Below are 15,527 nucleotides of genomic sequence, written 5' to 3'. Positions count from 1 at the left end.
GCGGTTCAAAGTGCTCACTATGCATCTAGATAAGTTCCTTGGAGGGTCTAGTTTCCAAAATGGGGTCACTTGTGGGGGAGCTCCAGTGTTTAGGCACACAGGGACACGCCAAACGCGACATGGCAACCGCTAAATATTACAGTATATTTTCCATTCAAAAAGTCAAATGGCGCTCCTTCCTTTCTGAGCCCTGCCATGCGCCCAAACAGTGGTTTATGACCACATATGAGGTATCGGTGTACTCAGGAGAAATTGCCCAACAAATTTTAGGATCCATTTTATCCTGTTGCCCTTGTGAAAATGAAAAAATTGATGCTAAAAGAAAATTTTTGTTGGAAAAATTAAAATGTTCATTTTTTCCTTCCACATTGCTTTAGTTGCTGTGAAGCACCTGAAGGGTTAATAATCTTCTTGAATGTAGTTTTGAGTAGCTTGAGGGGTGCAGTTTTTAGAATGGTGTCACTTTTGGGTATTTTCTGCCATATAAACCCCTCAAAGTGACTTCAAATGTGAGGTGGTCCCTAAAAAAAATGATTTTGTTGTAAAAATGAGAAATCGCTGGTCAACTTTTAACCCTTATAACTTCCCAAAAAAAAAAAAATTGGTTTCCGAAATTGTGCTGATGTAAAGTAGACATGTGGGAAATATTATTTATTAACTATTTTGTGTCACATAACTCTCTGGTTTAACAGAATAAAAATTCAAAATGTGAAAATTGCAAAATTTTCAAAGTTTTCGCCAAATTTCCGTTTTTTTCACAAATAAATGCAAACATTATCGACCTAAGTTTACCACTAACATGAAGCCCAATATGTCACGAAAAAACATTCTCAGAATCGCTAGGATCCGTTGAAGCGTTCCTGAGTTATTACCTCATAAAGGGACACTGGTCAATATTGTCAAAAATGGCCAGGTCGCTAAGGTCAAAATAGGCTGGGTCATGAAGGGGTTAATTGTATGGGTCCACTGCATCCTGATGGTGCATTTGTCTGGAGGCCTGTACCGGTAAACCTTTTTGCTCTTTTGCTGTTTTCCATCTATAAATGTGGAAATGTAGCAGAGCTGTGTGCATCTATAAATGTGCAAATGTTTCAGAGCTGTGTCTATACGTAGCAGATCTGTGTGTGTATAATACACATTAACAATTGATCTATTACATTCCTATTCTACCCTAGTGCATTAAAATTAGTGATCATGACCTCTCCATTTTACCCGGGAAGTTTTAGTTAGTAGGAAAAATGTTTTTCCTATTTTGTGCTCTCTAAACCTAGAGTGTAGTGCAAAATAATACAGTATTTATCTTTCAATTTTAGTTATATAAAGGCTATATGAAAATGACAGTTTTATTCACTTTTACTTTTATGCCACCAATTGAACCACATACCGTGGTATGAGCTGTGTACACAAATTTGTGGAATATTTGAAAATTAATTTTGTTTTAAATGCAGTGGAACAATTTTTAAAAATCTGGCTGTAAATGTTTTCCCCTCCCAATTTAAGTACGGTAACTTCCGACACATCAACTGTTTTGATTAATGGTGTCGGAGTGCTGAAACCTTCGCAGACCACTTATATACTTTTGTGAGCATATACAATGCTAACCCTGCCCCTCCAAAAATGAGCTAAAAGGGCACAATTCTGATTATAGTGCCCCTGACCTTTTTGTTTTATGTATCAGTGGGGGGGTGCTAAACTCGCATACCCTCACTGATCAAAACTTAAAGCGTTTAAGTGTGACATATAAAAAGTTCTCTAAAATTGCTTTTTGTCTTCCATGGAGGGGGGGAGAATTGCCCAGAATTGTGGCACTTTTTTTTGTGAAGTTTCTCTAAAAGAAAAAAAAACTGAAGAGGGAGATTGGAGTAGATAGCTGACCTGCATTTTTTTCTTTTTAAATCCATTGATGAATCGGACAAAAACTCCACGAAACCACCCAAACTCTGGCAACAATGGCGGGGACAGCAAAAACAGAAAAATAGACACGTAAACACACAAAAATAAACTTTAAAACAGGCAAAATGCGATAATGGATTACTTTCTTGTCCCATCCCATGGACCACTTTTTAGGACATTTTTTTTATATTTGATTATTCTGCAGTAAATTACTTAAAAAAATCAATTTGGTACAAAGTAAAACACCCGTCACGCAGCGGCTTATCAGAACAGTAGGAAGTCGGCCAAGTCTTTGATCCTGTTGCCAAGAGGCTCCCAAACAGCGGCCATTGTAGTTACTCAGCATTGGTCCTAGGTTTTCTATGGCATCTCTACTCCTGTCTGATACTTTTTATCTTGTATGTAATATGTTTCTGTAAAACTAATGATGGTGTTAATCTCGTCCTGTAAGGTTTGGCTCCACTGTGTGAAAATATGCCCAGCGGCAGAGCTAATAAGCCTGGGGATGTGGTGAAGGCCAAGAACGGGGAAGACCATCCAGGTAATCTTCACCCATTGCCGGCTGTGGTGACGGCCATTATCCTGACTAGTAGGAGTTTAGTAGGGTGACGAATACAAATATCAGCTTTGCCCTAGGTTTCCTCAGCTTTTGGCTCCCTAGTAAACATGATATAAATGGAGATCTGGCCCCTGGGTTTATGCTCTTATCTCATTGTAACCCAAGGCAATGTGTAGCGGGGCCTGTGATGGGTTGGACCATTAGATGTACATGGTCAGTGTGAAGCTGGAAAGTGTTCTGTACCAACACCACCAAACAATGGAGAACCAGCTCAAAACTCGCCACCCTGAGCCATTGTTAGTAGTGCTATCCAGTTCAAAGTGGCACTGAGGAGTGGCCATACATTTGTCATGTATAGTCAATGGCGTAGCGTGTGTTGGGGGCCCCGGTAAGGCAAGTGTTTTCATTGTGCTGTGTAGTATTAGTATAGAGTCCCTTACACTAATCCAGTACTGAACCCCCAAACATATTATTGTTTTTGTTTTTTAACCCCTTACTGATATCTGTCGGCACCCTGTCTTTGATGCGAGCTCAGGAACTGAGATTGCATCTTTCCCAGCAGATGATGGCTGTGTTATTCAGCCATCATCTGCCTCTAACATCCTTGTGTAGAGCGGAGCTCTGTCCACAGGTGTTAACCTGTTAAACTTAGCTGCCAGTCTTTTGACAGCGGCATTCACAGCTCACGTCCTGAGGAGCGCGCTGTTCTAATTGGCTGTTGGCTCCAATGCGAGGTGCTCGCGGTCTCACAATGGGTTGCCATGACAGCTGGGGGTCTGCTGAAGACTCCTTATGGCTGTCATGGTGGTGCTCCAATGAGAGCGGGATTTTTTCCTATATAAAGCAACACTGGTAATGCTGAATCCTATATATCCAAGGAGGATAATGGTAGACACTTCACTATTCAATACACCACCTATATCTGTTCCTGCAATAGTCAGTAGCTGTCAGATAGGAAGAGATTCCAGCTTCATAATTAAAATATTGACTTTTTCGATGGATATATAAAAACAAATTACAATTGAAAAGACAAGGCAAGAAGCCTCCACAGAAGGGGGACACGAGCAAAATATAAACCCATCCCACAATAGTGGATAAATTGCTGTATTCAGTCCTTCAGGGTTTAGATTTATTACAGTGCAGGATCTTTCTAGAATAGACCACGATAGAGCCGGATTGTTCTCTAATGCCACCAGTTTTGTGACTATTATAGATAAAGTGCGAGTCCTATATTTCAATAGAATACAGATATCTAACCGCAAGATGAAGGGTTCTCCTCTAATAAGTATTGATCCCTTGCCCTGTACTGATCAGATCTGAACAGCAATTTAGTTTGTTTTATTTTATAGATGGCAAAGTAGTAAATCCATGACTGCTGCTGTTTCCTCACAGGTAGATAACACTGACGCGGAGGGACGGCTGCTGTTGGCGGACGCTCTGTGTTACGCACACAACTTTAATGCAAGAGCGATCGTAAATGCAGCGACATTAACAGGTATGGGAGCTGCGTACACATGATGGAAGGGGCTGGAAGAATGTACACATGGGCTCCGATTCATTAAGTGTGGGGTCTCAACGTGAGAGGCGCGCGCCACTTAGGATGCCCCAAACTCGTTATCACTGCTGTGCGGATCCATGCACCTCGCAAGAAACAGGACTGGAGTAACACTTGTAGAGTAAGAATCACCCCCCACTTTTGATGAATTTAATGGGCGGGTGTAGCCAGGCCCCATCCCCCTTCACCAGCTCAGAATAGATGATCCGTTACTGATCGGTGAGGGTCTGACCAGGGAATAACTGTCCCTGATTGAGCTTTTTTTTTTAATTCAAGTTACAAAATTGAGTGGCAGATTGGATACTTGATTACTGCTCCATACCTCCTCTTACTGGGCTGCCAGAAAAAGCCGAGTGCAGCACTGGGCAGCCCCCCATAGGATGAGCAGAGCAGCGGTCAGGTATCTGCATTGCCGCTCTATTTAACCAGAGATAAAAGTTCCAATTTTGCCGATCAATACGGTTACCGATCAGTAAGATTTCACCAGTAGACTTGGGCGACTTTGCAGAGGGAACCCGGGTTCCTGGATCACGCCTGCCCATCAGCTGATCGCCGCCGCAGCTGCATATGTCACATGCTGTGACTGACACAGGCGCGACACATGCAGCTGCAGAGCCGTTCAGCCGGTGTGATCCAGGAAGCCGGGTTCCCTCTGCAGCTTATTTGGTAAGCGCTTATAGCTTGCCGAATAAGAGGGAACCCGAACAAATTTGCTCAACTCTAATCACCAGTCCTATGGATCGGTAATAACTGGAGAACCCTTTTAATTTGGATTTCAAAAAAATATAATTAATGTATGTCGTAGAGAAATAATGTTTGTTTTTTCTTTAGCTGTATATTTTATTAGTTTTGCATTGTCTGTCTGGTGGTCTGTGCTTTATGGCGGCTGCAATTGGGTGGAATATGAATGGTGGAAGAAGTGTCAGTAGACACAACCAGCTACCAGGATGTGATTGGTGCAGATGGAGCCCGGCTTTATCCGTTTCACTTTGTGGGATTGTACTGCAGCTGTATGCAGTTATTGTATGTAGATGTCTGCCTGTGTCTTCTCACGAGGAGCGCGGCTCACCGGGAATTGTTGTGTAGGTGCAATGGACGTAGCCCTGGGATCTGCAGCCACTGGAGTCTTCACCAATTCTTCTTGGCTTTGGAATCACCTTCAAGAGGTCGGAAACATTTTACTTTCTATCTTCTTGTCATAACATGCTCTTCTGTCTGAATCATTGTTCATTTCACTTTATTCCCCCCCCTTTCCTTATTCCAGTAGCTCTTTATTTGTCCACTAACATAACTGTACGAGAGATTTTTTTTTTTTTTTTTTTTGGGTTGGGAGGAGGGTGTGTTCTAGTTTTGAAAGACACCATTCACTTTTTGTACTATATTTGTCTTTTTTTTTTAATTTTTTTTTTATAGCGCTCATTGTGCAGTAAATGACCTGGAACACAATTATTCAGGTCAGTGCAATTACAACAGTGCCAAAGCTGCATAGGTTTGGGCTCCCCCCTTTGTTTGGTCTTAAAGAAAACATTTGGAACTTTTGTAATAAATAAAAAGAATAAAAAAAATTTCTTCCATTCATATAGCTGTGCAAGAGCTTGTTTTTCACATGGCGAGATTTTTTTTTCTCTCTTTTCCTTGACCCAATTATGGGGTCCATGCAACGTTTTGATTTTTCACTGCATTTTTTGGAGGTTATGTTGACCAAAAAAATGTTCAGTTTGGCTTTATTTTTTGTCTTTTCCAGTATTGTAATTCTTAACATTTTTCATTGTTTTTCCTTCATTTTGCAGCAATGCCAAATAGATTCAGATCAGGAAAAGGAATTCAATTCATACTGTCAGGGTGTGTTTTTCTTTACTTGAACTTGTTCTGTATACTGCAGCAATATATAATAAAAATTACCAGTCGCCTATTAAGATAGGGCAAGGCTGCGTAGGAGCACAAAGATGGAGGCAATGAGGGCTTCAGAAGGTGTCTGGCTGCCAACGAAACCATCAGCACCTTCCCATTCAGCACTATTTCAGCTGTCATACAGCGATCTGAGCTAGCTCCAGTTGTTGCTACTAGAGGCAGTTGCCAGCTGTGTAACACTGCCAGCATCTGTTCTGTATGGGGGCGGCTCAGCTCCTGAGAGAACTCCGTACACCTGCACCTTTTGTGGGAAGGCACCAAGTATGTATTCTAGACCTGTGGGATGTCCTCCACATTGCTGAATTTACTGCTGATGTTTCATGTTCCTTCCAGGCCAGCGTTGTGACTGGGGATCGTGTATGGAGAATGCCTCTCTTTGATCATTACACTAAACAAGTGACTGAGTCGGCCCTCGCAGACCTTAATAATGTCGGGAAGTACAGCAGGTAATGGATGTAAATATGGTGGTTGTAGTAGGTTTCTAAAGTATCTCATAGAGCGACCCCCGCCTCTGAGACCTCCATCCATCACCAAAACGGAGATCCAGATTTGCTCATCTGTTGGAATTCCTATAGAAATGATTGGTGAGATCCTAACCACATGGGTGCACCCCTACAGGATATGTCATCAATTTCTATCATGGGAATATTATTATTATTATTGGGGTTTTTTTTTTCCTTTTTATGTGGATTTTATTAAAAAATAAACCTACAATTTCCACATCAGTAGTATACATGAGGTAATGTATCTTGCTCCACAGAAACTAATGAAAGGTTTTCTTCTCGCAGATCTGGGGGTGCGTGTACGGCCGCGGCTTTCTTGAAGGAGTTTGTCACGTCCCCGCACTGGGCTCACCTGGATATAGCCGGAGTCATGTCCAACAAGGATGAGGTCCCTTATCTGCGCAAGGGCATGTCCGGCCGCCCCACAAGGACTCTGGTAGAATTCGCCGATCGGCTGAGTAAGGACAAGAAGCCCAAATAATCCGGACATCAGTTACCGGATCTGCTTCGTCCTATGTGGACGTAATGAACTAAAGCGCAATGACCTTGCTATGCACTTATTTTTTTACTAACACGACCAAAGCAAATCTAGAATCTGCGCCTCCATCTTCAGATGATTCTGCAATTTTAATACATCTATGTGCTGAGTGGAGAAATGTCTGAAAATAAAGAAAAAATCAAAAATTTTATCTGCCAGTCATATCTCACACATTTGTTTTATAGGTGTTGAACGCTTTAGGCACGATTCATCATTGCATTTTGGACGTGACAAATTAATCAAACTATTTGTACTTTTTTTTTTTTTCCTCCAAGCGGTTTCTGATTTTTATGTCAGTGTGACTTTCCAGATGAATTAAACAGATTCATTAAATGCGACTATTTAAAAAAAAAAAGTTGCAAAATTTGGCACAATTCTACTCTTCTAGTCCTCCCTGGAGTGAATATATCAGTTATTTGGCTGCAACTTTTCCCATTTAAGCACTCGCAGAACCAGTTAGGAAAAAGACAGCTTGAGGTTATGCTCAAAACTCGAGTCTCATGTGCCATTTTGATGAATCTAGTGCAACAAAGTCAGCAAAAACCACAAGTTGAAAGACTTAAAGGGTTCAATTCATCATAAGCTGGGTATATTTTACTATCTGCCGTACATGTACTGTGCAAGTCATATGTGTATGGAGCTGGGCCGCAAAGTGTAAATGATTAAGTCACGGGTTTCCCTGAATCTTCTATATATCAATCTGCTCAGCTCCTGGTCACGCTGCAAAGCAGTTGTGGAGTTTCTCACTCAGGATGCTGTTTTCTCCTGATGTAGATTTACTGAATATATTAGTGGAAGGGATCTTCCTGGCATTTGTTCTCAGTAGATTCCTTTTGTATAGTTAATGGGGACCTGTCTCCTTGGAAAACGCCACCTTCAAGTCCACACTCACTGCAGCAAAACAAATCTGCTTCTCATATCTTATATCCTCCCTGTCTCGCAACCCTAATCAGCTATTCAGTAGTTTCAGTTGTCTCTTCCATCCCCCAGCACCCCCTCTCTCTCCTCTCATATCAGCTGCAGACTTTGCTTAATTCTTCAAGCAGAAAATTAACATCTGAGAAAGCTCAGGCCTACAGCCCTTCCTCATAACTCAGCCCTCCTCCTCCAAAACCAGTGTCTCTGCCATTATAGAAGACCAACTTTCCTCTCTACTCTCCAGATCACATCTCGCCACCTGTGCACTTGACTGATCCTGTCCCACCTCATACTAAACCTCACCAGTCTTCATCCCACCTCTTCAACCTCTCACTAACAACTGGGGTCTTCCCCCTTATGCTTTATATGTACCTTGATCACGCCCACCCTTGACCCATCCTCTGTATCTAGCTATCGACTCGTATCACTTCTCCCCTATGCCTCAAAACTACTGGAACAACACGTCCATCTTGAACTGTCCTCCCACCTCTCTTCCTGCTCCCTCTTTGACCACTTATAATCTGGCTTCCAGCTGCATCACTCCACTGAAACTGCCCTGACTAAGGTCACCAATGACCTACTAACTGCCTAAGCCAAGGGACACGACTGTCCTCCTCCTAGACCTGTCCTCTGCCTTCGACACAGTGGACCACTCCCCCTTACTACAGATTCGCTCATCTCTTGGCATCACAGACTTGGCCCTATCTTGGATCTTGTCATACCTAACAGACCGGACATTGTCTCCCTCTTGCACACCACCTCATCACCCCCTATCTATAGATGTCCCCAAAGGTTCAGTTCTAGGACCCCTGCTCTTCTCAATCTACACCTTTGGTTTTCAGTATCACCTCTATGCTGATGACACACAGATCTACCTCTTTGGACCTGATGTCACCTTCTTGCTTACCAGAATCCCAACATCTGTCTATTTCATCTTTCTTCTTAGCTAAATTTCTAAAACTTAACATGAACAAAATAGAATTTGTCACCTTTCCCCCATCTCTCTCAACCCGCCTCCCAACCGACCTGGCCATCAAAGTCAACGCCTGTTCACTCTCCCTAATCTCACTTGCTCGCTGCCTTGGGGTTATCCTTGACTCTCATCTCTCTTTCAAACAACATATCCAAGCCCTTTCCACTTCTTGCCAATTCCAACTCAAAAATATTTCCTGGATTCATGCATTCTTGGTTCAGGAATCTGCAAAAACAATAGTGCATGCCCCCATCATCTCCCATCTCAAAGACTACAATCTCCTGCTCTGTGACCTCCCTTCTAACACACTTGCATCCCTCAATACTATCCTAAACTCTGCTGCCCGACTAATACACCTATTCCCCCACCTCTTCTCCCTGTCAATCCCTTCACTGGCTCCTCATTGATTGACCAGAGACTCCAGTTCAAAACCACAATCATGGCATACAAAGCCATCCACAACCTGTCTCCTCCATACAGCTGTTGTGAGTTAGTCTCCCAACATCTATTCTCACCCACCATGGGAACCTTCATAAGAAACCTAAAGACTCACCTCTTCAGACAACCTGCAGTAACCCTTGTTCCATCATACTGCTGCACAAACAGCTCTACCCTCCCTATTGTAGCCTCACACATCCCTTGTAAACAGTGATCCCTCACGGGCAGGGTCCTATCTCTCCTCCTGTACCAGTCGATGACTTGTATTCATGATTATTGTACTTTTTTTTTTTACACTCTTTTAACATGTAAGGTGTCATGGACGTAATGGTGCTAGAAGAATAATCTGCCCTTTAATAGCAATATAATGTTCCCTGTCCGCCTTATTGAACATTCAGATATAGGGAGAAAATTAATCTCCTGAGAGCTGCTGGATCATTTACCCCTTCATGACCTTTGACGTACATTTACGTCAAAGTTTGTGCCTGTCTTTGATGCGGGCTTGCACACCGACCCACAACTTTTCCCCGCACATGATGGCAGATTTAATCAGTCACCATGTGCCTTTAACAGCCTTGAGTGTAGTGGTGCTCTGCCCGTGGCTGTTATCCGGTTACATCTCGCTGTCCATTACTAACGGTGGGATTTAACACGTGCCGGCCAGAAGTGCGTCATGCACCTTGACCATCAATGCACCTGACACGTGATCGTGGGGCGCAATTGGATTGTCGTGACAGCCGGGGGTCGGCAGAAGACCTCTGCACCTGCCATTACGATCCTACTGTGAGCACCGGCTTATGGCTGGCTTTCATAGAAGACTGTGATCTCTGCTACACACAGCAATGCTGATGCACAGGGGTGGATTAAGGGTAGCCAGGGCCCCGGGCTGTTCAGACTCCATAGGCCCTCCGGTCATGTGACGGGGTCGGGAAGTCACTAGTTTTCATGACGCATACGTGGCGGGAAGGGGTTAAATACTGAGGTAAAAAAACTCTGCAAATACGCAACGTGTGCACGAGGCCTCACAAATACTGAGGTAAAAAACCCCAAATGCTCAGTGTGTCCATGAGGCCTTACAAATACTGAGTGAAAAACTCACCAAATACTCAGCGTGTGCACGAGGTCTTACAAATAGTGGAAGGCTTCCACCCAACATCTAGTCCTGACTCACCTGTACCTAACATCGAAACCAGCTAATAGCCTGCAATCACCTGCTGACCTGGACCCATGACCTGTCAGACAAGTTACTTCACATGAGTCACACAGAGGCTTCTGCTTCATGAACTTCCCCAGATAGAAGAAGCAGCCTCCGATGTGCAGCCTGTGGCCGGATACACAGGAAGAGACGCTCCTCGTCACAGGCTGTGTCCAGCATGGCAGCAGAGGGGTTAACGCCACAGACAAGTCGCCGTCTCCTCACACACTGAACACGACGCTGCATCTGGCGACGAACAAGCGCACATTGCGCAATGTTAGTCATGTCCCAGATGTTCAGCATGTGGAGGACCAAGGGGGACCAAAAAAGACCCCAGGATTGGAACAGGAGCATGGGAAAGTGGACGGCGGTTGGAGGGGCAGGGTTTATATAGGGGTCGGAGTAAGTATATATATATATATATACACACAGACACATATTACTACATGCGGGCAGTGCACACATGCACAATCCTCAGGTTGTACAACTTCCAACTGGTCAAAACATTTCAGTATGCCAAGAAATATAGCAGGAATAAAATACATCTCATAGTAACTTGTGTGAGGCACAGGTGACAAGAACCCGCCATCTCGTGCCCACCTTACTAGAGGTGCCCACATATAACAAAGTTGATGGAAACAGATGCCTTCCACTATGATGATTGGCTACCGGCCGCCCGACCACACCCATTTCACAACTAGTCACACCCATGTCCACGCCCCAACCACACCCATTTAGCACTGCTGATCACACTGACTGGTACTGAGGGCACAGTGGCTGGTACTGTGGGCACATTGACTGGTACTGAGGAAAAGAGAGAAAGAAAGAACAGAGAAACAAAAAAAGAACAGAGAGAAAGGAAAAAAGAACAGAGAAAGAAAGAGGGGATAGAAAAAAAGAACAGAGAAAAAAAGAAAGAGAAAGAAAGAGGGGAAAGAAAGAATAGCGAGGGAGAGAGAAAGAAAGGGGAAAGAATGAACAAAGAGAAAGAAAGAGAAAGGTGAAAGAAAGAATAACGAGAGAAAAAAAGAAAGAAAGGGGAAAGAAAGAACAGAGAGGGAGAAAGAGAGGGGAAAGAAAGAACAGAAAGTGAAAGAAAGAAAGAAAGAACAGAGAAAGAAAGAAAGAAAAAGACAAGGAAAGAGGGGAAAGAAAGATTCTATAAAGATACTATACCAGCTCACATTGTAGTGCCCACCTGAGCCTCCTGGTGCAGGACATATCATGATCCACTCACATGGCCGACATCCCCGAGTCCAAGGCGATCCCGCTGTCCGCGCTCTCAAAGGAGGACATGGTGATGATCTGAAGCATTCCCTGAAGAGCCTCCATGGTTCCGTCACAATCTCCTCTGGTCATTTACATCTCATAGTAACTTGTGTGAGGCACAGGTGACAAGAACCCGCCATCTTGTGCCCACCTTACTAGAGGTGCCCACTGCCCACATATAACAAAGTTGATGGAAACAGATGCCTTCCACTATGATGATTGGCTACCGGCCGCCCGACCACACCCATTTCACAACTAGTCACACCCATGTCCATGCCCCAACCACACCCATTTAGCACTGCTGATCACACTGACTGGTACTGAGGGCACAGTGGCTGGTACTGTGGGCACATTGACTGGTACTGAGGAAAAGAGAGAAAGCAAGAACAGAGAGAAACAAAAAAAGAACAGAGAGAAAGGAAAAAAGAACAGAGAAAGAAAGGGGATAGAAAAAAAGAACAGAGAGAAAAAAAGAAAGAAAGAAAGAGGGGAAAGAAAGAACAGCGAGGGAGAGAGAAAGAAAGAGGGGAAAGAAGGAACAAAGAGAGAAAGAAAGAAAGAGAAAGGTGAAAGAAAGAATAACGAGAGAAAAAAAGAAAGAAAGAACAGAGAGGGAGAAAGAGAGGGGAAAGAAAGAACAGAAAGTGAAAGAAAGAACAGAGAAAGAAAGAAAGAAAAAGACAAGGAAAGAGGGGAAAGAAAGATTCTATAAAGATACTATACCAGCTCACATTGTAGTGCCCACCTGAGCCTCCTGGTGCAGGACATATCATGATCCACTCACATGGCCGACATCCCCGAGTCCAAGGCGATCCCGCTGTCCGCGCTCTCAAAGGAGGACATGGTGATGATCTGAAGCATTCCCTGAAGAGCCTCCATGGTTCCGCCACAATCTCCTCTGGTCATTTTCCATCACGTCACTTCCGATAGAATGTCATGTGCGAGTTTTCAAGTGCTCCTTGGGGCTCCGCCATATACTCCTGTGTCCACGGGAAAAGTAAGCTCCAGGTCGGGGCAGTGGGGCAGACTCTCAAAATCTGGTACGGTTGGGAGGTATGAATGCTCCCCATCATACACCTTGTACACACATGGCTCCGCACACCTCATTCACACACTGTTCCGCTTTGTATGCCTCGTACACACGGCTTCGCTCCGTACACCTCGCACACACAGCTCCATTCAGTACACACATCGTAAACCTCGTGCACATGCGGCTCTGCTCCGTACACCTTATACACACACGGCCACACTCTGTACACCTTGTACACACATGGCTCTGCTCTGTAAACCTTGTACACATGCGGCTTTGCTCCATACACCTCATACACACATGGCTCCGCTCCGTAAACACATGGCTCAGGTCTGTACACTTTGTACACACAGGGATCCGTTCCGTACACCTCGTACACACGCGGCTCCTCTCCGTACACCTGGTACACATGCGGCTTCGCTCCGTACACCTCGTACACACACACGGCTCCGCTCCGTACACGCGTGGCTCCGCTCCGTACACCTCGCACACGTGCAGCCCCGCTCCGTACACCTCGCACACGTGCAGCTCAGCTCTGTACACACAGGGCTCCGTTCCGTACACCTCGTACACACATGCGGCTCCGCTCCGTACACCTCGTACACACACGCGGCTCCGCTCCGTACACCTTGCACACGTGCAGCTCAGCTCTGTAAACACAGGGCTCAGCTCTGTACGCCTCGTACACGCGCGGCTCCCCTCCGTACACCTCTCGCGTGCGCAGCTCTGCTCCATACATCGCGCGCGGCTCCGCTCCGCACACCTCGTACACACACGGCTCCGCTCCGTACACTTCGTACACACACGGCTCCGCTCCGTACACTTCGTACACACACGGCTCCGCTCCGTACACTTCGTACACACACGGCTCCGCTCCGTACACCTCGTACACACACGGCTCCGCTCCGTACACCTCGTACACACACGGCTCCGCTCCGTACACCTCGTACACACACGGCTCCGCTCCGTACACCTCGTACACACACGTGTCCGCTCCGTACACTTCGTACACACACGGCTCCGCTCCGTACACTTCGTACACACACGGCTCCGCTCCGTACACTTCGTACACACACGGCTCCGCTCCGTACACTTCGTACACACACGGCTCCGCTCCGTACACTTCGTACACACACGGCTCCGCTCCGTACACCTCGTACACACACGGCTCCGCTCCGTACACTTCGTACACACACGGCTCCGCTCCGTACACTTCGTACACACACGGCTCCGCTCCGTACACCTCGTACACACACGGCTCCGCTCCGTACACCTCGCACATTCGCGGGTCTGCTCCGTACACCTCGCACACACATGCAGCTACATCCATCCTGTAAACCCCTCCTGACCCCACACATACTTTCCTCATCCAGCACCATGACAACCAGCACAGCAGAGTCCCGCATACAATACAATGATGGCTGTGTGCACAGGACCTGTGATGAAGTCACAGGAGGGGAGGAGTCAGGGGTCACATGATCAGGGGCCTCTACTGAAACCCCTGACTCCTCCTGTGACCTCATCACAGGTCGTGTGCGCACAGAGCAGGGATTTATCAGTGAGGGGCTGGCGCTGCGGTGGCCGGTGGGTCTGGGAGGGGGAGGAAAGGGTTGATACATGGGGGCGTGGCGCTATGGTGGCAGATTATAATGGGGCAATTTTCCCTGGGCTGGTGGGACCCCCACACCACTGGTCACAGACCGCTCCCGGCACTTTATCCCCCGGAATACTGTGATCGAATGCGATCACAGCATCCTGGGAGCAAGCAGAGGGCTGACAGCCCCTCTGCCTTTGGATCGGAGACCCCCGCGGCGTGACGATCGCTGCTATGGCAATCCGACAACACCCGGGTACCAGAGCTGAGAAACTTCCTGTCATGCGCAGTGCATGATCAGGAAGTCTCTCAGGTCAGTGTGCAGAAAGTGCAGCGCTGACAGCTTCTATAGCATGCAGATCTTCATCTGCATGCTATAGTCTAAGCGATCAGCCTGCAAAAAATGATTGTCCCATGGTGGGACAACATGTAAGAGATAGAATGAAGTAAAAAAAAAGTTTAAATAACTGTAAAAATATTTTTAAAAAATCTATATTCTATAATTGTAAAAATATTTAAAAAATAAAAAAAATCAATATTCTATCACTAAATAAATATTTGAATTAAAAAAATCTAAACAATAAAAGTACACATATTTGGTATCGCTGTGTCTGTAATGACCTCTCCTATAAAACTGTCTCACTAGTTAACCCCTTTAGTGAACCCAGTAAAAAAATAAGCAAAAAACAATGCTTTATCATCATACTGCCAAACAAAGTGTAATAACACGCGATCAAAAAGACGGATATAAATAAACATGGTACCGCTGAAAACGTCATCTTGTCCCACAAAAAAAAATAAGCCGCCATATAGCTCCATCACCTGAAAAATAAAAGTGATAGCTCTCAGAATAAAGCAATGCAAAAATAATAATTTTTTATATAAAAGTTTTTATTGTATAAAAGCACCAAAACACAAAAAATGATATAAATGAGGTATTGCTGTAATCGCACTGACCCAAAGAATAAAACTGCTTTATCAATTTTACCACACGTGGAACGGTGTAAACGCCCCCCCCCCCCCAAAAAAAAAAGAAATTCATGAATTGCTGGCTTTTGCTCATTCTGTCTCTCAAAAAACGTCATGTGCCAAAAAATGGTCCCGCAAAAAACAAGACCCCACATGACTCTGTGGGCCAAAACATGGAACAA

At 45.0% G+C, this 15,527-nt stretch overlaps 1 protein-coding gene across 2 annotated transcripts; it reads left to right on the top strand.

The window, feature by feature from the left end:
• The first annotated feature begins 1,758 nt into the window (after positions 1–1,758).
• Positions 1,759–7,110, top strand: LOC141075008 (cytosol aminopeptidase-like). Of its 2 annotated transcripts, XM_073562325.1 has the most exons (4): positions 3,382–3,947; positions 5,094–5,173; positions 6,252–6,364; positions 6,707–7,110. In XM_073562325.1, the coding sequence occupies exons 1-4, from the start codon at positions 3,821–3,823 to the stop codon at positions 6,900–6,902; spliced, it is 516 nt and encodes a 171-aa protein (XP_073418426.1). In that variant the 5' UTR covers positions 3,382–3,820; the 3' UTR covers positions 6,903–7,110. The 2 variants fall into 2 exon arrangements, 1 of the variants encoding a protein (XP_073418426.1); XR_012227259.1 differs by adding an exon at positions 1,759–2,434 and having other exon boundaries at positions 3,845–6,364.
• The last annotated feature ends 8,417 nt before the right edge of the window (positions 7,111–15,527 follow it).

The sequence above is a fragment of the Dendrobates tinctorius genome, unplaced genomic scaffold, assembly GCF_039654945.1.
Source record: "Dendrobates tinctorius isolate UK_male_01 unplaced genomic scaffold, ASM3965494v1 ptg000347l, whole genome shotgun sequence".
In the NCBI taxonomy this organism is placed as follows: domain Eukaryota; kingdom Metazoa; phylum Chordata; class Amphibia; order Anura; family Dendrobatidae; genus Dendrobates; species Dendrobates tinctorius.
This window is presented reverse-complemented; position numbering and strand designations above follow the sequence as displayed.

Excerpts from the sequence above, each read along its gene's own strand:
- LOC141075008 (XM_073562325.1), top strand. The coding sequence starts at position 3,821 with ATGACTGCTGCTGTTTCCTCACAGGTAGATAACACTGACGCGGAGGGA. Across the intron at positions 3,948-5,093 it reads AAATGCAGCGACATTAACAG|GTGCAATGGACGTAGCCCTG; the intron begins GTATGGGAGCTG and ends ATTGTTGTGTAG. Across the intron at positions 6,365-6,706 it reads AATGTCGGGAAGTACAGCAG|ATCTGGGGGTGCGTGTACGG; the intron begins GTAATGGATGTA and ends TTCTTCTCGCAG.